Source organism: Scyliorhinus canicula, chromosome 2 (genome assembly GCF_902713615.1).
Source record: "Scyliorhinus canicula chromosome 2, sScyCan1.1, whole genome shotgun sequence".
Lineage (NCBI taxonomy): Eukaryota > Metazoa > Chordata > Chondrichthyes > Carcharhiniformes > Scyliorhinidae > Scyliorhinus > Scyliorhinus canicula.
The window spans coordinates 205,379,977-205,402,047 of record NC_052147.1 but is presented as its reverse complement, the minus strand read 5'-3'; the positions used below and the strand labels follow the sequence as shown (position 1 = coordinate 205,402,047).

At 45.2% G+C, this 22,071-nt stretch overlaps 1 protein-coding gene across 2 annotated transcripts in view; it reads left to right on the top strand.

The window, feature by feature from the left end:
• Positions 1-22,071, top strand: part of LOC119961903 (integrin alpha-6-like) — a 134,473-nt gene that overhangs the window by 84,882 nt on the left and 27,520 nt on the right. For both annotated transcript variants that reach the window (XM_038789413.1, XM_038789412.1), the window contains exons 9-14: positions 6,703-6,830; positions 10,628-10,723; positions 12,913-12,974; positions 13,132-13,298; positions 17,162-17,302; positions 17,799-17,917. In XM_038789413.1, the coding sequence (XP_038645341.1) occupies positions 6,703-6,830; positions 10,628-10,723; positions 12,913-12,974; positions 13,132-13,298; positions 17,162-17,302; positions 17,799-17,917 (713 nt within the window). The remainder of the gene's footprint in view (positions 1-6,702; positions 6,831-10,627; positions 10,724-12,912; positions 12,975-13,131; positions 13,299-17,161; positions 17,303-17,798; positions 17,918-22,071) is intronic.

The window sequence follows — 22,071 nt, the reverse complement described above, 5'->3', positions numbered from 1 at the left end:
TTAGTTAAAGTTTTCACTTGTGTGTTAGCTCTTCCAGGCGCCATTTCTAACAGTACAAAATATGAGGTCACGGCGCTTTTTACAACAGCAAAGCCGATAGCCAAGTCCGGGTGATTTGGCAGCAAGCATTTTGTAACTAGTGAGGTCTCACAGCCAATGAGACAGGTTATTGTTTGAGGAGTTAGTTTTGAATTGGCCAGTGAGTTGCTTACCATTGCAAAGTTTTTTACATTGTCAAAGATTGACTATTCTTTTGATTATTCAAGGGTAACTTTAATCTAATGCAGTGGTGCACAATCTGGTTCAGGAGAATTACAGAGGTTCCTATTGTCATTTTGATGCAGAACAAAGACTCCCGTACTAGCCTGGGTTGACAGCTATAATTAAGAGCTTTTGAGATGGGACACGCTCATTCACTGACTGAGATCGCTCAGTGGTCATGAAATCTCCTATTGGAGAATTGAAAATGAAATGAAATGAAAATCGCTTATTGTCACAAGTAGACTTCAATGAAGTTACTGTGAAAAGCCCCTAGTCGCCACATTCCGGCGCCTGTTCGGGGAGGCTGTTACAGGAATCGAACCGTTCTGCTGGCCTGCTTTCAAAGCCAGTGATTTAGCCCAGTGTACTAAACAGCCTCTAACAGAATTATATTGGGAATCATGAGTGAGTCGAGTGTTACCAGTGTTCTAAAGTTACCAGGCAAATCAGCCGAAATAGTTGCACTGGATTTCAAATGGTAGCCTATTTTATATGTTAAGAAGTGAGCTGGTATTTTGAAGTCAGTAGGGGTAATTTTGATTGTATAATACAGTAAATAAAATTGTTAGTCTATTTTACATCTCCCAGTTTTTGTTATCTCCATTGTTTTCACTATAGAAAAAAGTCAAAATTGCCTCCAATATTTAGAGAGATCTAGTGATGGTTTTATTATTTTATGTATCAAGAAATGTATTTTTTTAATTGTTCATTTGTCTTTTGTAAATAAAACAAATTTAGGTTCAAAATCTGGGTGCAGACGTTTCTAAGCCCTGGGGTCTAGGAGGCAGGTCCAGAAAATAACTGGGTGCCACGTCAGGATTGCATCCCTGACGTATTCCCACCACAAGTGACGTTACACAGCAGTGGGCTACGAGACAGGTCCACTTGCCCACTAACAGAGGCAATTAACCATTTTGCATGCATAAAGCTCCAAATAGGGCCAATTCTACCAGCCCACTGACGATGGATCCTGCTGCGTGGGGAGGCCACCAGATTAACGGAGGTGACCCCTTTGCAACATAACCAGGACCATCAGAGTCAAGGACACTATTCTCCAAAGACGGGGCCATGGGCATGGAGGGGCATTGCCCATGGCCCCCCAAGAGTCACCCGAGGGGTTTTCCAAGGGCCTGCCTACTTGGCCATCTGAAATTTTGCTTTGCCCCTCCATGGTGAGCCATCCTAACGGTGTAGACCTGCCTCAGCTGTGCCACCTCTTCTGGTGAACTTGCTGGCCCTCTGATTGGGCTAGCAATATCAAGAGGTCTGCCTGCTGTCACAAATTGGATAATAAACCTGGCAACGGTTAATTAGGTGGTCCTCTCTGGGAATATCCCAGAGCATGTTTTGTTGCTGGCAAATATAGGCTTAGGACCCATAGTTGGTCCTGGCATCAGGGTCCTGAAGTCTGTGATCAGATTGGTAAGAATGTTTATTGCCCACTTTCCAAGGGGTAGTGGGAGGGGCAGTGCTAGGTGGTGCATGTAATACATTCCAGGAGCCAATGTGCAGTTATCCCTAGATCTCAGTGTTAATTGAAATTGGGCAGCAAAAGCTACACTTTGGATCTTTGGGTATACAAAGATTGTTTGCAGGAGTGACTGGTGATGTTGAACTTAAAAACAAAAAAAGTAGTGTATGAGTCTAGAAATGTGACAGATATATGCTGGAGGAAAAAGATTAGGCTCCTCATCTTTGGGGATTTACAGTTGCCCATAGATCTCCAAAGTGAAGTTTGCATGTCAGACCTCGTTGACACAGCCATTAACACTCGCTGTGAGCCTGCACTGGCAGCAAACATAGAAAGACAGATCGTGATGTAATGTGGGCTTGATGTCTGCAGTGCCATTTTGGAGCTCAAATTCTCTCAAACTTGCACAACTGAACATGTTTGGTACTTTTTAAAAGCAGAATCCACAATTTACAGGTTAATTGCTGAGGCTCCCGGTTTGAAGAGAAGCAATGAACTTTCATCCTCTCTTTCCTGAGAATAGCAGGTGAACCGAGTTCATGGCTTTGATAGAATTGCAGGCCTACCCGTGATGACATTGAGTGAACTCGCATCGCTTTGTGCATGTGTCAATTCTAACAAACAATGAAACCGAAAATGATTTCCATCCCTGAACATCCAACTGGTGTGTGACCATAGCGAATCATGCAGATCAATGCCTGGTATCCTAGCAGCCGTCATGATGTCTTTGCTCTGTTGAGGTCTGCTGTACCATCTGCATTTGCTCCACAAAACAAATGGTAGCTACAGGTGCACCAACTGACAACATGGCTGATTACTCCAGGATTCAACCCATGCATGCAGGAGTAGCATGTGTACAATCAAAGTCCTGCTTTCATACAAAACGTGACCGAGCAGACAACAGCTGCATTAAAACAGCACTCTCGCTGCCTGGACCCTTCTGGAGCAACCGTGTAGGGTTTGGCAAGTGGATATCAGGATTTATGGTGATCTGCATGAAGCACATACCGCCAGCAATATGGTAGCAGCTATCTAGGCTGGCAGGCAATGGCATGGACATTGGCAGAGTAGCTGGCTTTGGAGAACAAATGAATGAAAATGTATAATGATGACCATGAAACCATTGTCGATTGTCATAAAAATCCATCTGGTTCACTAATGTATTTTAAGGAAGGAAATCTGACATCATACCCAGTCTGGCCTACATGTGACTCCAGACCCACAGCAATGTGGTTGACTCTTAAATTTCCTCTGAAATGGAGGGCAGTTAGGGATGGGTAATAAATGCTGGTCCAGCCAATGACACTCATGGCCCGTAAGTGTGTCTCCATGGAAACTGCAGCATCAAATGCTGCATCATGGTTGGGTCCACAAGTGTACGCAGCAGGTTGGATGCATTTCCATGTTGGAAATGATAGGCTCCAGGCTGTACACAAAGCCCTGTGCAAGTTGTTACTGGACTCCTTGGGCGCGATTCTCCGCCCCCCACGCCGGGTGGGAGAATAGCGGGAGAGCCTCCCGACATTTTTCACGCCCTCCCGCTATTCTCTCCCCCCCCCCCCCCCCCCCCCCCCCACACGCCACGAATCGCCGCTTGCGTTTTTTACGGCGAGCAGCGATTCTCTGAGGCCGCTGGGACGAGCGGCCGGGCCTTCACGCCCGTTTCAACACGGCAGCAAACACACCTTCTCACTGCCGTCATGAAACGGGCGCCAGATGCCAGTTTGGCATCACGGCAGTACCACGGCCGTGCCGGGGGGGGGGGGGTGTAACGGACGCACTCTTTTCCCTCGCCGCCCCGCAAGATCAAGCCGCCATGTCTTGCGGGGCGGCTGAGGGAAAAGACGCCAACTACGCATGCGTGGGTTGGCATTGTCCAACCTGCGCATGCGCGGCTGACGTCATCGGCCGCGTCAGCTGGCGTGACACTTGGCGTGCGGCCTTGACGACTGTCGTCAAGGCCGTGACGCACGGGGCCGCGCTCCTAGCCCCGCCCGGGGGGGAGAATCGGCCCCGGAAGTGGGCGTGAAGGCTGCCGTGGGTCACGGCCTGTCCCACGGCAGCCTTTACAATTCTCCGCATTTGCGGAGAATCTCGCCCCTTGTTGCTCAATGTGGATCACATTCTTTCCAGAGAAAACTTCCCAATACACCAAGCATTTTGTTAAATCCATTCACTATTATTTGACTTCACCCTGCAGTGAACTGACGCTTGTGCTATTCTTACTATCTGCCTTGGCTGCAGCCCCTCATGCTCGGCAGTTAACCAGGGGCAATTAGAGGCAAAATTTACACATGAGGTTGCATGTTGTACCTGAGCTGGTAGATGCGAGTATGAAAGCAAGTGATGATTCTGTGTCTTCATCATCACTCGCTCCTGAGTGTTTCTTTAATGCCTGGTCAAGTTGGACCTCTTGCGTATCTGAAAGGGAAGAGGTACAAGAATAAATGTTTTGATGCAGGGAGGGAGGGAACATACATAATGCATACTTGCACCGTCTGGTTCTTGCAGTTACTAGAGGATGTAAGATGAGAGGAAGTACAAGTTGAGAAGTAGGATTGGGCATGATAATACCCTCGCCCTGTATTTTTCCAGCTCCATCACAGGTCAAGGTCTCTCTAATGACTGTCATAGCTGAGGTCAACACCATCTCCATGGGGGTCAGGACATGCAGCCTTGCGTGTCCCTATGTTGTTAGGATGTGCTGACTCCAATTGAGTCACACCGTGTTCTGCTAAAGAGAAGTTAGTATGTCAGAAAGTGTGATGTAACCTGTTTGACTGATGTTGCTGTAGTAGTTGAATAGCTGGCCATGTTTGCCAGTTGTAAGATTTGTTTTATGTGGGCTTTGCAGCAGGTTCAAGTGCGTGAGTGTGAGATGAAATATATGAATGTTGGGTGTGAGTCCTGATTGATAGAGATTATTGGGTATGTGAGCAATGGGAGGTAGGGTGATTTGAATGGTGGCAGAGGCCATTTTTTTTAGCTCAGGATGTGGGCATCGCTGGCAAGGCCAGCATTTGTTTTGCGTCCCTAATTTCCCTTGAGAAGGTGGTCGTGAACTTCTTTAATCGCTGCAGTCCTTGGGTATAGGTACATCCACAGTGCTGTTAGGAAGAGTGTTCCAGAATTTTGACCTAGCGACAAAATAATAACAGTGATGTTGTTCCCAGTAAGGATCATGTGTGACTTGAGGAACTTGCGGTGGTGATGCAGTTAGGATATAAAAATTTATTGACCTTGACTATTCGTGTGAATCATTAAACCTTTTGCACCACTGCACCCAGTCCAGTGTCTTCCCTTTGATGCCATTCTTCATTCTTTCCCATTTCAGATTCCCCATATTCCTGACTCCCAGCATCGTTGCAGCCCCAATGCCTCACCTATTTAAGCAATGCAGGCTTTACTGCGTTGCTAACTTTTGAACGATCTTAACCATTTATGAGATGGCCTCCATTTTGATCTATCCAGCAAATGACTAGTACGGTTAGCACTGGCCAGACACATCATAAACAGGCAACATGAAGTTGCTGTGCTGATGCATTGCAATCAGTAGATGTGTGTTAATTGCTCAGTATAATCCCTGCTTCTGTGTTCAGGGCTATCCAATTTAGCGCCCTAGGTATCACATCTGATTTGTATCCTTAGGACTGAGGTGAGGAGAAATTTCTTCACCCCGAGAGTGGTGAATCTGTGGAATTCACTACCACAAAATATAGTGAGGACAAAAATAAAATGTGTAATTTCAAGAAGGAATTAGATATAGCTCTTGGGGCTAAAGGAATCAAGGGATGTGGGGGGAAAGCGGGATCAGGGTATTGAATTTGATGATCAGCCATGATCGTAATGAATGGTGGAGCAGGTTCGAAAGGCTAAATGGCCTCCTCTTGCTTCTATTTTTTACTTATAACACAGATTGAAAAGTTTGTTCTGTCAAAAATCCTAACGTTGCACATTTTTATTTTTCTGGTAATTGTGACCTTGAGCTTAAAACTATTTTGAAATGGCACATGAGAAGCATCCGTTGCTTTGCCATTCCTGGATTTATATATTGTCCAGATGGGTTTTGCAGCAAAAAGGACTGCAAGATGTTTGAATGAAGATGCTTTTTCCCACATAAGGGGCGAAATTCTCCGACCCCCAGCAGGGTCGGAGAATCGCCTGGGGCCGCCGGAAATCCCGCCCCCGCCGTGGCAGAGATTCTCCGCCACCCGGGAAGTGGCGGCGGCGGGAATGACGCCACTCCGATCGGCGAGGCCCCTGCGGCGATTCTCCGGCCCGCGATGGGCCGAAGTCCCGTCGCTGGGAGGCCTCTCCCGCCGTCGAGGTTTGAACCATCTCTGGTGGCGGCGCGAGCGGGGTCCTTGGGGGGGGGGGGGGGGGGGGCAGGGGGCGATCGGACCCCGGGGGGTGCCCCCACGGTGGCCAGGCCCGCGATCGGGGCCCCCCGCTCAGACTCCGGGCCAATGCCCTGGGTGCACTCTTTCTCTTCCACGGCCTCCGCCATGGCAGAAGCGGAAGAGAAACTCACATCGCGCATGCGCCGACCGGCGAAAGCCTTTCGGCCAGCCCCGCTGCCGGGGGCGCCGGTTTTTTGTGCCAGTCTTCTGGTGCCAACCGCTCCGGCGCGGGGCTATCCCCCAAAGGTGCGGAGAATTCCCCACCTTTGGGGAGGCCCGACCCCGGAGTGGTTGGCGCCGCTCCCCCATGCCGGGACCCCCCCGTCAAGCCGGGTAGGGGAGAATCCCGCCCAAGGTTTGAACATTACATTTGCTGACATTTGGATAGGGACTGCTCCATTTTAAGTCATATTCTGCTTTCGGTGCCAATTTATCAGTTATTGCTGGTTTAGTCCATTAGTTGGCAATCCAACAGTAAAATGTAATAAATCTGAATAAATCCTAACAGCTTTAGTCCTTCCTTTCCTTCCTTCCACCCCTTTTTTCCACTCATTTTCTCCTTTCTTCCAGGTACTCGATGGGAATGATTTTGGGACCTCTCTGTTTGGCTACTCTCTTGCGGGTCACCTGGATATAGATGAAAACCAATATCCTGACTTGGCTGTTGGGTCACTCAGCGATGCAGTCTTTATGTACAGGTGAGATATTTCTCGATAGTACCACTCAGTATCATTGTTAAGAACATGGGGCATAGTGTATGAACAGCCCGGCATCGGGTTGGGGGATACTCCAAGGATGCGCTGGGAAATCCCACTTGGAACTTTACAGGTAAGAGTTTGCACAGCAATTGTCCAGAAGTGCTAACTTCCTCTGGACAATTGTGAAACACTGTGAACCATCCAAAAGTATGATTTAAATCACTTTTGATGATTTGGCCAGGGTTACACTAATAGCTATGCGGGGAAAAGTTAGAGGAATTAATCCTTGTACTAACTTCTGGGCAACTTGTACAGGCAGAGACCGATACCACCAGGGAACTGTCCCCATACCCCCAAAAACCATCTCTTCCCCCCCCCCCCACCCCCACCCCTCCCAACACACACACACACAAGAATTCATCACATCCTGCAGAACTGAACCAACGCCCCCACCCCCCTTACTTTAAACTTTTACTTTTTCCTTGACCTGCCACATTTCACTGGGCTCTTTGAAAATAAGCTGCTTTACGGCAGCCAGTGCAGAAAAAAATGGGCATGACCTTCTTGAATCCGCTGGACTTGGAATGTGCTGGGGCCTACGAGGCTGCAAGGAGTCTTTTGATGCAGGTCCTAAGCAGCTCCAGCCATCATGTGTTTCAGCGCTGTTTTCAAGGCCAGGTAAGTGTGCATTAAAGCCTTCTCATTCCCACGAACCTTCGATTTCCGCTGCAAGTCGGAAGTGATGGCCCATTTAATACCAGTCAACAGGATTGGAAAATTCAGGTAGGCCTGGAAATACCACGTCTCTGCCCAGAGGATCTATGCAGACAATTCAGGGCCTGCAGAATGTTTACCTACTGTCCACCTCAAAACGACTCACGATATTAAGGATTTTCTACTCTATGCATATTAAGCCAGTTTGCAATGCCAATTGCTGTATCCTGCGCATGAGTGCCAGATAAACAGAAAGCTGACATGGTTCCTTCTTTATACAACAATCCTCTGTGCTGGCCCTAACGGCCTGTATGTTGATCGATGACTAGTGATACCCTATTGATGGTTTTCTGTGTCTATTCGGAACCCTGGATATCCGTTATCCCTTCTCAGTTCCCAAATAACAGAGGTCAAGTCTGTGCTTTTTGGCAAAGTCCACTTGTACTTTATTTGTCAGCGGTGTCACTGGTAAGCTTGTTTTCAATACAAAATTTAGGAAGTTCCGACTAGCCCTGCAGCAAACTAGTCAGATTGATTGTCTTTAGCGAATACAGTAGTTGAGTTTTCAATCAATTACAGATTGTGGTAATTCTTCAAATCCTAATACACAGGATAACATAATTAAGTGATTTAAACAAAAGAAAGATGGTGATTAGCAAAAGCAAGCAGCAAAGGAATAGGTTTCAGAAATATAGATAGGGTGATTCCGGAATGCGTTTTTCCAACCCAGTAAGTGATTCTTCAGGAGGTTATTATCTTAAGGTCTGGCCTTTTTACTTCTGATTGGCTTTAACTAATTTATAATTCACTCAATCCGGCCAAACTTTCTGTCCATCAATTTAAGAGATATATGTATTTAAATATATTGGTGCCAAATTCCCATTCCATCGCTTGCCAATTAGAAAAACACAGTTTTCGTTAAGAAATTATCAGCCCTAGACTGTGTGTTACTATAGAAATGGGGCTACTCATACTGGACAGCCGCCCAGTTTTTAATCATACAATGGGGCATTTTAGCTAGTTGACGTCATTGATCTTGTAGCCTCAAGCAACTTGCAAAATGTGAAACATAAGAAATAAATTAAAGAATATTATCTGGATTAACCCATAGTGGATTCCCAGCTAATTATTTCTAATGAGTTCTCAAGTAAACCCATATCAACTTCCCTTACTCTCATGGTTATAGCTGACTAGAAAAGTCCATTTCTATCACCTATGATACCTCCAGCTCTCCAGGAACAATTATGCTCCTTTAATTTGGTTGCAGTGTTTTATGTGCTATCATGCTATAGGACTGAATTTTCCTCATGTTTATTGGTTGGCAATAAACCTATAGACTTAAACTATTGGTGTTCAAACCCTGCCTTAACCTTCCCTATAGGGCTTAGAATTTTAGCAATGTTAGCAACAAAATCATACAGGTACGGGTTAATCGTACTCCACTGCAAACCTGTCCATGGGTGGGTAATTCAATCCTTTGGGTCAATCTCATGGCTATTGTCTACTTTGCAACCAGACTTTGAATGTCTCCTTTGCATCTCAGTGACCAAAACTCTACTCAGTGATCCAAGTGTCCAGTCTGCCACAGTATTAGAGAGTGTGATCATAATTTCTAACTTTCTACAGCTTTGACAATGCATTCCAATATTCTGCTCATCTTGTTGATTACTATTCTGCATTTAGTTGGATCATTAGAGAGTATGAACACTATCCACTGCAGCAGTCATGGAATACTTATTTCATGTATTTTTAATTCCTATGTGCAGCACTTTTAATGTGTGAATTTGGTGTGCCTCTTCCACTTTGAATGTTGCTCTATTTACAAATTTGGTGACTTTAACATTGCCGCTCGATTTACAAATTTGGTGACTTTTTAACATTTTGGGTTCTGAACCCAGGTCATTTATGCAGATTAGACCTTTTTTAATCATTCAAGGGGATGTGGCATGACCAACATTAATGGCCTTTACTGATTATCTTTGAGAAGCTGGCGCTGAACCACTTTCTTGTACCACTGCAGTCGATCCTGGTGAAGGTACATCAACAATACTGTTGAAGTGGGTATTTGACCCACTGACCGTGAAGGAGCAGTGATATTGTTCCATGTCTGAGTGGTGTGTTTGGCTTGGAGGAGAACGTGCAGGTGGTGGTGTCCTCGCGCACCAGCTGCCCTGGCCATTTTGGGTGGTGGAGGTCAAGGGATAGACTACGTTGTCGAAGGAACTTTGATAAATTGTTGCAGATCATTTTATAGATGATAAACACTGATACCATGATGTGCTGATGGTGAAGGAAATGAATGTTGAAGGAGTGTAGATCAAACGTGCTGCTTTGTCCTGATGGTGTCAAGCTTCTGAGTGTTGTGGACGCTCTGGATTTATGCCTTGTAGATGGTGGACAGGTTTTGGGAGTCAGGAGGTGAGTTAATCACCACAGAATTCCCAGCCTCTTGTCTACTTCTGTAGCCATAGTATTCATGTGACAGTTGAGTTTCTATTCAATATTGACACCCCACCAAGTTGTAGAAAGGCAGGATTCATTGAAGGTAATGCCATTGATGTCAAGGGGAGATGATTGGATTTCCTTGTTGGAAATGGTCATTGCCAGGCAGCTATGCAGCACGATGGTTACCTGCCACTTAGCAAGTCTGAATGCTGTCCAGACTGCATTCGGGCATGACCTGCTTCATTATGTGAAGAGATATGAACGGTACTCGACAATCATTAGCAAACATAGCTATTCAAACCTTACGATGGAGGAAAGGTCATTGATAAACAACTGAAGATAGTTGGATCTATGAGGAAATCCAGTGATAATCTGGGGCTGAGATGATTGCCTCTGAGTATTAGCACATTGTTAGCCTGTTTCCAGTCTACTCATGCCTCCATATGCCTCACTCGATGTTTCTTAACTCGATCATAATGATCATCAGTGCTTCATCAATCTCTTCTCTAATCGCTATCAGCACTCTAGATGAATACCATGTATCCTGGTGATTTATTTTTGAGCTTTTTCACCCATATGGCATTTATAAGTTTTGATTTTTGCCAAGTTATCTGATTTGTTCTTGATCTCTTTCCTAGGGCACGACCTGTTATCGAAATTACAAAATATGTCACAACTTCACCCAAGAATATTGATATTAAGAAAAACAATTGTCCTGATCACAAAGGATTTTGGTAAGAAATTAAAAATAACAAAATGTCTCTCTATGTTAATTTAACATCAGCCATCAGCTGCTGTGTTTCTCACCAGTATAATAAGATAGTCTGCTTTAGAATCAAGTTCAGGAGTGGCAAATGGCGATAGGTGCACTTGAAGGAATTGGGGAATAGTTGTTGGGGCAGATATCTGTCCAGGATGGCAGACTGGTGATTTACAGGTGTCTTTCAGGATGCAGGTGTTGTCTGGTGCAATGGGTATGAAATCTTGGTATCACATCAAATATAGCCATGGCTGCCTCCTTTCCTGCCATCGGCAGTGGGATCTGAAAAGTGCGAATGGGTGTTGCCTATCATTTTGGAAGAACTGGTGACCAGTTTACACCTGAAAGCTGGCTGCAGCATCAACCAATATCTAGGCTGCAGTGTTCTCAGAATCAAAGCAGAAACAGCTCGACAGGACACACTTTGCAGTTTGAACTGAAACATAGAAAGATCAAGTGCTGCTTCCATGATTAAGTACAACTGCAATCACAAAGACATACAGATTATTGACGAGGCATCAACTGTGTAAAACCACAATCCCTCCTGTATAGCTGGCCAGACTGAGCCTTACTTGCAAAGCCTTTGATAGGATAGTTGCAGAGGTCATGAACAAAACTGTACGGCTTGATGATCAATACTTCCTGTTTCTCCTATATTTCAGTCAACCTTGCATTAAGGAATTAGAAGTGATTCACCTGTTTTTGAAGTCTCGTAGACAGCGCCTCAGATATTTATTTCACATACTGGCAGGATGCTTTCCTGTAATTAAAATGGTCACAAAGTAATTGACGACTAATGTTTTCTAAGAAAACATTGAAAATATATTTCGCAGAAGACAGATCTTCAGTCCATCATCAAGTGGTCTCAATGGTTTAAAATCAACTTTTTAAGCATATTTAATGTTTGATAACTGAACAGAGATTGACCCTTAACTTTAGCAATCCTCTTCCCTAATCTCTAGAGTGCGCCTGAGTTTCTAATTTTTTTTCATAGAATTTACAGTGCAGAAGGAGGCCATTCGGCCCATCAAGTCTGCACTGGCCCTACACAAGGTCAACACCTCCACCCTATCCCCATAACCCAGTAACTCCACCCAACACTAAGGGCAATTTTGAACACTAAGGGCAATTTATCATGGCCAATCCACCTAACCTGCACATCTTTGGACTGTGGGAGGAAACCAGAGCACCCGGAGGAAACCCACGCACACACTGGGAGGATGCGCAGACTCCGCACAGACAGTGACCCAAGCCGGAATCGAACCTGGGACTCTGGAGCTGTGAAGCGTTTGTGCTATCCACAATGCTACCCTTCTAGGCCCTTGACTCGATTGTCGACTTTACCCATCAAATCAAGGAAACCTACATGTTGCCAAGAACCTCACTCCCTCGTACTTGAAAATTTGTGAACATATATGAGGAACAAAATTGCAAAATCGGCTGGAATCTGCCAAAGAGGAATAATTTGGAGATTGGCTGACATTAGCTGGTACACAGTATGGGAAAGATTGGAATCTAGTTTGTTAGGGAAACCAGAACAGTCACGGAAACTGAGTAAAGCAGGATCTCAAGTTGAAGCCTACTTTAAAACACCATCCAAGTTAGAAAGAACAGAAGAGATTGGGGCAGACTGCTAAAATTAACTAAAATATTAGAAAACTTAAAAACAGCTGTTCAAAAAGTTCTTATGAGGAACTGAATGTTCCCTCGTATCGTATGACTAACCTTGCTGAATCAGGGAAGTTACACATTGAAAACTAACTGCAATGTAACTATTGCCGGCTTGGGAATGAAAGCTTCTATAAAGAGATTCATATTTGGCAAATGGGTTGAAATCAAGAATCATGATACCAGTAATAGCACCAAACCAACTGAATATTGTTCATTTTAACACTAAAAGCCCATCTTTCTTCCCATCTATTCTCCATTTGCCAAAAAGAAAGTTAAATCCCACCTGTGACTCCCAGATCCACTTTTTACCCTAATTCGTTGTGTTTACCCACTCCTGTAGCAACTGGCAGATGGATTATTCCACTGTTTCTTGGTTTGTTTCTTACATGGAATATAGAACCCCTACAGTGCAGAAAGAGGCCACTTGGCCCATCACGTCTGCGTCTACCCTTTTATATTTCTTGTATTCTTATATTTGTTTATTCTTTGCAGTATGGATGTCAAAGTATGCTTCAAATACACAGCTCATCCAAGTGATTTCAATGCCAGGATAAGTAAGTAAATTAAAAATCTCTCGCTCCATCTTTGTATTTTTCCTTGTAGCTGTCAATGAATGCTGGAGTAGGCTCGAAGGGCCGAATGGCCTGCTCCTCCTATTTTCTATGTTTCTGTGTCCATGTTTCTGTTATTAATGATCAGTTTCCTATTTAGCTGTAGGTTATCAGCTTGAAGCTGACGCTGACAGAAATAAAATGGGACTGCCATCAAGATTCAAATTTCTTAATCATGATGAAACTCCTGATTATAACATCTCTGGCAGCATTGCATTAGACGGACAAAACAAAGAGAAATGTGTCACTGAAACGATGCAGCTTCGCGTAAGAACTTTCTAATATTAAACATTCAGTCAGTCTTTTTGTATCGGTGACTGGGACTATACTCGTATTGAAATAATATTAACATCATCATTTGTTTAAATGTATTAAACCATCAGACACATTCGGATTATGTTTTTCAGACAATCAGTTAATAAATGAAGGACTACAAATACTGGAGTTTGTGACATACTGAACAAATTTCTGTGACCTGTTTTTCAGCAGTTGGGGATCTATTTGAATTTAGGAAATGTTAACTCAATAGCGAATGCATATGTGACCATAGACCAAAGTATACAATGAGGAATATTTGATTTTGAAGATGGCTGTGATAGGAAATTGAAAACTCAGCACTGGTGCATTAGTGGGAGCTGTTCCGAGGTTGAGCAATAGTGCAGGAAAAGCAAAGGGAGCAATGGATTTCCTCTGGCTTATGCTGTGCTTGATCTGGGTGTTTTTATTGCCAGAAGACATTGATATACTGAGGCTCAGCTGACATCGTGGGCATGGGTTATGCAATTGGAACTTGTAAACTTGACTCACAATTGGCCTAATCTTCCCCAGGCCATGTCGCTGGTCACAATCTCCCAGGCAGATCCTGTTGAAGCCCAGCCACTAGAGGATGACCATCAGGCTTAACTCGACGATATAGTCAACAATCCGCCTCCAATACCACTGCCAGCGAGAGAAGGGATGGGAGCCAGGGGAGGGGGCGGTGCCTCACAACCTGTGTAACAAAGTTTGTTGCACCTGCAATAAGCAACTGATGAGGCCTGCACCTATGGAAAACATAAAGAGTGTTCAGATCATCACCAGCACGATACTTAATTATATCTTTAGCAAAGAAGAAACAGAACATAAAATGGTTGCCGCAGTTACAAAGAAAGAAATGTACTTTGAAATTAGCAACGGTCACCCATGAAAACCAACCGTGCTGTCTCAAACTTAAATTTGTGGGTGCCATGCCTTGGGGCTACACCCACCCCCACCCCTTCTCTCGCTGGAAGAGGCATTGGAGGCAGATTGCTGGCTCTGCTGTTGAGTTGGCCCTGATGACCCTGGTAGTCAGCCTCTGGTGGGTTTTGGCTTGAACAAGATCTGCCTGGGAGGGTGTGATCAGCGTCATGGCTGGGCAGTCCTCAGTTGTCGCTGCCTGAGAAGATGCCATGGTCACTGGCAGAGGGGTGGAGTAGCTACTGCCTTCATCCAGAGCACTATGAGAGGAGCCCTACAGATGAGGGGCAACTCATCCACCATCACCTCTGGACCTCCCTGCTCAACAATGCTGATCCAGCACCTGGCATGGAGACTTGGTGGGTGCTTTGTCCATCTCTCTCATTGGCAGTGACCTCCTGAGGTCATTATCTGTGTGTGGGCGTGCAGGTCTTGAGTTCAACCTGATTCTGCTCCTGGAGGTGCCTCTCCAACATGTGAGTCACCACTCTCTCGATGGAGGAGGCTGTGCACTTGGTGCTCAGGGTTAACACAGTGCTCTCGCTCTTTATGGACTCTTCCATGACCGAGACAGTGGCACACACATCCTCAGGGGTCAGCACCAGATCTCTCCACTCATCCCACTGAACATCCAGCATCTGCCATTTGGTGGGTGACTCCAGAGGCTTGTCACCTGCCTCGGAATCAGCATAGTCCTAGTCTCCAGCAGTCGTCCAACTGCTGGCACCCTGGGCACTCTCTGCCTTCGCCAGAATTTCCAGTGAGTGCGATGTGCCCTCGCCACAGTGCACCGCAAACCGAGCTGATGCACTCGAGCTCACTGACGTGCCTGTTTCTGGTGCACAGAGTGGATGTGACTCAGGTGCATCCCTCGGTGGCTCCTCCTTCTGGTGTCGCGTGGGGTTGGGGGGTGGGAGGGGTCCTCGGGGACAGAAGCATGTCCCGGGTGGGGGGGGGGGGGCTCGAGGACAGAAGCATGTCCTGAGGATGGTGCTTCTAAAGGAGAAACCGATTAGGAAGAAGCAAATCTCTCACCCTTGGCATGCACAGGGATAGGTATATGTGCCCTTTGGCACTATGCGTCGCATCCCTGAGCACCGTGACTTATGCCACCCTCTAAGACATCTATACTCCATTCCATTCCAGATTGGGACTCATCCTTGCAGAGCGCAGAATATTATTGAACTGCTTCCGGTACTGAATCCATGTTCAGTACATCACATCATGCCCGTTCACCTGGACAACCACCTCCGTCTGGTGGGGTGGCTACCTCTTACCATCCCACGGCATGGACCCATTCTCGATGGGCCAAAGGGCCTTTTCTGCACTTTATTTTTCTGTGATTAATCTGATATGTGTATTTCACCCTGCGCAGGCAGTAAACAGGGAATCATGGGGCAGAGTGCCCATTGGCATAGCCCTACTTCCTGGTGTGTCGCTGTGTGCTGAGGCCATTATTTCTGCAAAATTGTGAAATTTGTCTTCTACAATTCCAGGCAGCCTTCAGGGAACTGCCGGGGCTTGATTCAAATCCCCCCCCCCCCCCCCCCCCCCCCCAATCACCATTGGACCTAGCATCAGCCACTCTCCCACCACCAGGGCCAAACGCAGCCAAATAATCAATTAGACTAAATCAAATAAACTGAGGGATAAATTAAATTAGATACTGTCTGAAACAAAATCAAAAATTAAACTCAAAACATTGAACCAAGAAATGATTGATTAAAAGGGTCAATAATGGGGCGGTGCAGTGGTTAGCACTGCTGCCTCATGGCACCGAGGTCCCAGGTTCGATCCCGGCTCTGGGTCACCGTCCTTGTGGAGTTTGCACTGTTTGCGTGGGTTTCACTCCCACAACCTAAAGATGTGCAGGGTAGGTGGATTGGCCAAATTGCCCTTTAATTGGAAAAAATGAATTGGGTACTCTAAATTTAAAAAAAGGGTCAATAAGACACACCAATCCCTGTGGTACCCGCCAGGCACAGAATGTCTTTGCAGTGTCAGTAGATTTCGCGTGCACTCCCTCTGTGGATGTCCGGCTGCGAATGTAAGGATGTCTTAGAGGGTGGCATAAGTCACGGTGCTCAGGGATGCGACGCATAGTGCCGAAGGGCACATATACCTATCCCTTGGTTGTCCACTGGCTGGGCCTGTTTATGGCGAGTTTGTCAGGGCTGCGTTAGTGTCCGACCTTGTTTCACGCTGGCCGGCCCATTATTGGCCAGCCAGTATGCATTCTTTCATTCATGGGTGGAAGCAGACACATCTGTGCCCGTTGCTCACATGCGTAAAATGAGCGCAGAATTCAGACCGGCACAGACTTTCATATTTTATGTGATACATCACTATATGTTGTTGTCTAATATGCAAACTTTAATAATTTTGTAAAAAATATTTCTATGAAACATGTTTTAATAAATACAAAACCATAAAACAAGCACCCAAACACAGCAGCGTCAACCAGCCCCGCTGACTGTGACTATAATGCTGGACACTCCAGTCAGACAGACGACTGACGTTCAAGCAGTTCTTTCCCTTCTGCCAACTCCACGGCTTCCCTCATTGTGTAACAGTCATTCATCCGATGCTCCTTTCCCAAATGCATTCTCTGGGGTATTAGTGTTTGTATTGTTGAGGCACAGAAATCTCTAGTGCCATTGTTGTAGCTATGATGTCACTTCACTTAATTCCAAATTCCTCTATAGGGGTGTATAACCAGTTTGTGATGGTCCTTATTCCAGTCTTTAAAACAGAATGCATAAAGTCTGTAGGTGACAATAAACTGCTAATGCTTTCCAAATGTACAGATGTCAGTCAGTCTGTGTAACTTTCAGCACTAGTTCTATACATTAATAGAAATATGGCAATGCAGATCAAAATGCTAATAAATCCATTTCATTTGGGATTTTCAGGAATTTATCCAAGATAAGCTGCGCCCAATTCCCATAACGGTTGGGGTAAAGCTGAAGCAGTCTCGACGCAAGAGAAGACAGCATCCTAACTTAATCGACTTGCTTCCTATCCTTGATGAGAGTGAGCCTGAGCGTTCAGAGGTTAGGCTTCAAATTTGTTGTCTATCTCACCTACGTCGCATGTGGGTTTCTGATTTCCCTCAATGTACACATTCTGCATTGTGAATTGAATAATAATCAATTTTATTTTGTCTGTGGTGCTTTTTAAAAAAAAAAAAGAAACAATAAAATTTGTCTTCTGTGTGAAGTTTCTCATTCTAAACAAAAATATATGTTACAATGCTGTGATAGTATATTCCTCACTTGAACGTTATTCCCAATAGTGTGTGCAAATCAAATATACATACACAAATTAGGTCCATGTGATACTCCCGAAAACTGTAAATGTCAGCGGCATAGGAAAAATACGTTGGCATTCTTCTTGTGTTCATTTTATTTTGGCTGCAAGCAATGTACATATTTGAATACTATTGAAGTCAGCTTCCCAGACAGCCATAGACAATGCAGTAATTTTGTTTCATGTAAACATTACAGGATTATACAGTCATGGGACTCTTTCATTAATGTTTTGATACAGGTCGAATTTTTTAAGAAAGGTTGCGGCGCCAATGGCATTTGCGAGAGTAATCTTGAATTAGATTATGAATTTTGTTCCAGGAATCCAAATCAGCAGGACAAGTTTATTCCTTTACCCAAGTAAGTCTTTTTATTTGGCTAGTTGTTTTTTTGTTTTTTAAATTCAATGGGCAATAGGTTTATGCAGAAAAGTCATATTGGACTCAAAATGTTAACTCTGTTTCGCTCTCCACGGAAGCTGCCAGTCCTGCTGAGTATTTCCCGCATCGTTTTTATTTCAGATCTTGCAGCATCCACAGTATTGTCACCGTCAGATGTGTAAACTCAGTAATAATTTGAATGGAGTTGCCCAAAGAAGTGATTGAAGCTCACTTAAAAAATAAACTAAATCAATTAGAAAGAAGATCTATGCCTAATGTAGACAGCCCAGAGCAGCATACTTAAGAGCATGCACAAGTGTAAAACTTCTGACTTGTTCATTGAAGTTGTCAAACAACAACATGTATTTATTTAATGTAATAAAATGTCCCCGAGCCACAGAGGCAATATTAGGGCAGTTACCACAAGACTGGTTATAGTGGGAGATTTTGAGGAGCAATTTAAAGAAGCAAAGGGAGGTAGAAAGGTGTTGAGGAAATTGCAGAACCCTGTATCCAGGCAACTGAAAGCATAGTTGCCGATGGTGGAATAATTCAAATTAAGGATGCTGAGGAGGCCAGGATTAGATGAATGCAGATATTGCAAAGGATTGTAGGAATGGAAGAAATTACAGGCATGGAGAGGGCCCAGCCATTTACGATTTTGAAAACAAGGGTGGGAATTTTAAAATCAAGGTGTTGCTTGAAGGAGAGTAAGCACAGTGGCAATGGGTTAACGGGACTGGTTATGAGCAAGGAAAAAGGTAGTAGAGTTTTGGATGGTCTCAAATTATGGAAGGTAGACTATGGGAGGCCACTCGGGACTATATTGCAATAGTCAAGTCCAGAAGTAACAAAGACAGGAATGAAAGTTTCGGCATCTGTGGTAGCATGGCCCCTTTAAGGGGCAAGCCCTCGCAGTCCACGTGACTGGCTTGGGGCCTATCATGCAGGGGCACACTAACCCCGATCAATGGAGGTAAAGCACAAAGCCTTGGGAGCGGGTTCCCGGGCAGAGTAGATCCTGGAGCCAAAGAGTGAAGACCTGGTGCGAGACTCTGCGCCTGTGTTTAGTTTACCTTGGCTCGTTTTACTGGAAGTCGCCACCAGCCACCACGTTGGCAACAAGTGTAAACCGGGTAAGTCTGCAGTAGTTCAGAATTTGAGGGAGAAGGGAGAAGCCTCCAAAATGAACAGAGAAATTGAAAAGTAATGGTGACTGGAACCAGTATATTGAACGGCTTCATTACGTCCTTACAGCCAACAAAATAACATGGCACGATAGACAGAAGATTATTATATTATCGGTTTATACGCCAACAACCTCAGACCTACAGAATAATACAGCACAGAAGGGCAGCACGATAGCATTGTGGATAGCACAAACGCTTCACAGCTCCAGGGTCCCAGGTTCGATTCTGGCTTGGGTCACTGTTTGTGCGGAGTCTGCACATCCTCCCCGTGTGTGCGTGGGTTTCCTCCGGGTGCTCCGGTTTCCTCCCACAGTCCAAAGATGTGCAGGTTAGGTGGATTGGCCATGATAAAATTGCCCTTAGTGTTCAAAATTGCCCTTAGTGTTGGGTGGGGTTACTGGGTTATGGGGGTAGGGTGGAGGTGCTGACCTTGGGTAGTGTGCTCTTTCCAAGAGCCAGTGCAGACTCGATGGGCCGAATGGCCTCCTTCTGCACTGTAAAAATTCTATGAAGAGGCCCATCGGACCTACACTGACGTATAAAAAGCACATGACCTGCTTACCTAAACCCATTTGCCAGCACTTGGCCCGTAGCCTTGAATGTTATGATGTGCCAAGCACTCATCCAGATACTTTTAAAGGATGTGAGGCAATCGGCCTCTACCACCCTCCGAGACATTGCATTCCAGACCGTCACCATCCTCTGGGGGAAAAGGGTTTTCCTCAAATCTTCCTTAAACCTCCTGCTCTTCACCTTAAACTTGTGTGTCCCCTTGTAACTGACCCTTCAACTAAGGGAAAAAGGTGTTCCCCATCTGCCTTCTCCATTCCCCCCTAATCTTGTACGCCTCAATCAGGTCACCCCTCAGTCTTCTCTGCTCCAGTGAAAACAACCCAAGCCTATCCAACCTCTCTTCATAATCACCCCAGGCAATACCCTGGTGAATCGCCTCTGCAATCCCACCAGTGCAATCCCATCCTTCCTATGATGTGGTGACCAGAATTGCCCACCGTACTCCAGCTGTGGCCTCACCAAAGTCTTGTACAACTCCAACATGACCTCCCTGCTTTTATAATCTATGCCTCAATTGTTAAAGACAAGTGTCCCATAAGCTTTTTTCACCACCCTATTAACCTGTCCTTCTGCCTTCAGAGATCTATGGACAAACACTCCCAAGGTCCTTTTGTTCCTCAGAACTTTCCAGTGTCAGGCCATTCATTGAATAATTCCTTGTCACATTACTCCTTCCAAAGTATATCACCTCACACTTTTCAGGGTTAAATTCTATTTGCCACTTTTCTGACCATTTGATCATCTTGTTTACATCTTCCTGTAACCCAAGACACTCGACCTCTCTGTTAACCTCCCAGCCAATCTTTGTATCATCCGCAAACGTATTGATCCTACCTCCCACATAGTCTTCTATGTCGTTCATATAAATGACAAAAAATAGGGGACCTAGCACAGATCCCTGTGGAACGCCACTGGACACTGGCTTCAAAGCAGCCATCTGTCATCACCCTTTTGAATCAACCGTATCAAGTTACCCCGTATTCCATGTGCATTTGTCTTCTTTAAAAGTCTCCCATGTGGAACTTTGTCCAAGGCTTTGCTGAAATCCATGTAAATTACATCAACTGCACTACCCTCATCTACACACCTGACATCACCTTTGTTAGGCAAGATCTAAGCAAACTACAACCTTATAAGAAATTTGACCTCCCCGGACGCTCCTGTCACAAAGTTATTTGACCAGTTAGTGAAGCTGGTCAGGGAACATTTCAACCCCAGGCCCTCAATCATGCTATAGCATTACAAATTCAATTTGGCTGTCAGGGACCCAGGAGATCTCCGCCCTCATTGCCACCGCCTTCGTTACCACACTCCGTCAAATGACCAAGCAATGTGCATTTAGTACAACATGGGGTGACATGCTGGCAATCATTTAGTATGCAGTATTAACAACATAATTGTGCAAAAGAAGCTTCTGGCTAAAACGAAGATTACCCTAGACAAGGTGATCGAGATTGCTCAGGCAACCAACTGCGCTGAGAGGGGCGCATCAGAGCTTTAAAGCGTGCAAGAGGGTGAGGTGAACTGGCGCAGGTTCGTAGTCAGTGGCCTGAAAATAAATTGGGTCATCAAACCAGAAATCAAAATAGCTATATCGGTGTGGGAAAGACCACCCCCAAGAATGGTTCCACTGCAGAGAATTTTATTTGTTTTCAGTGCAATAGAAAGGGCCATATCCAGGCACATTGCGGCACCCGGCAGAATGAGCCAATTCAAAAAAAAAAGCAACAAGTCTTGATTCCAATGAACAAAGTGGAGAGGAATTCAGACGAAAAACCAGAAACATACCGATTTATACATGGTGAAAGTGAGCAAAACAACCCTGTCTTTGAACAGTTGGAACCAGCAGGCAGCCCAGTGCTCCTGTGATGGAGACAGAACAGAGGCAATCCAGGAGTTTTGGGGCGATCCGACAACGTTGCTACCCCAGAGTTGGAGGAGTCAGTTGGGGGACCAAGACGGTCTCTGAGACCCAGAAAGTCCCCCGACTGGTTGACAAACTATTATGGACTCTCTCCCCTTGTATTTTCTCAGCCTTTTTATTGTATATAGTTACTGGACGTAACCTGTAATGAGGGAGGGATGTGATAGTGTGGCCTAATGGGCATGCCCTCGTGGTCCAAGTGACCAGCTCTGGGCCTATCGCGAGGGAGCACATGAACCCTGAGCAGCAGGAGACCCTGGGAGCAAAGTTTCAGCAGAGTGGACCCTGGAGCTAGAGAACAAAGACCCGATTGGAAACTCTGTGCCTCTGTACAGTTTACCTTTTGCTTGTGACCAATAAATCTTGATCTGTTATCCTGGTAGTCTCCCTAATATTGCCTTGAATCACAACATCAGACAAGATGAGGCAAAGGCAAAGTTGAGCAAT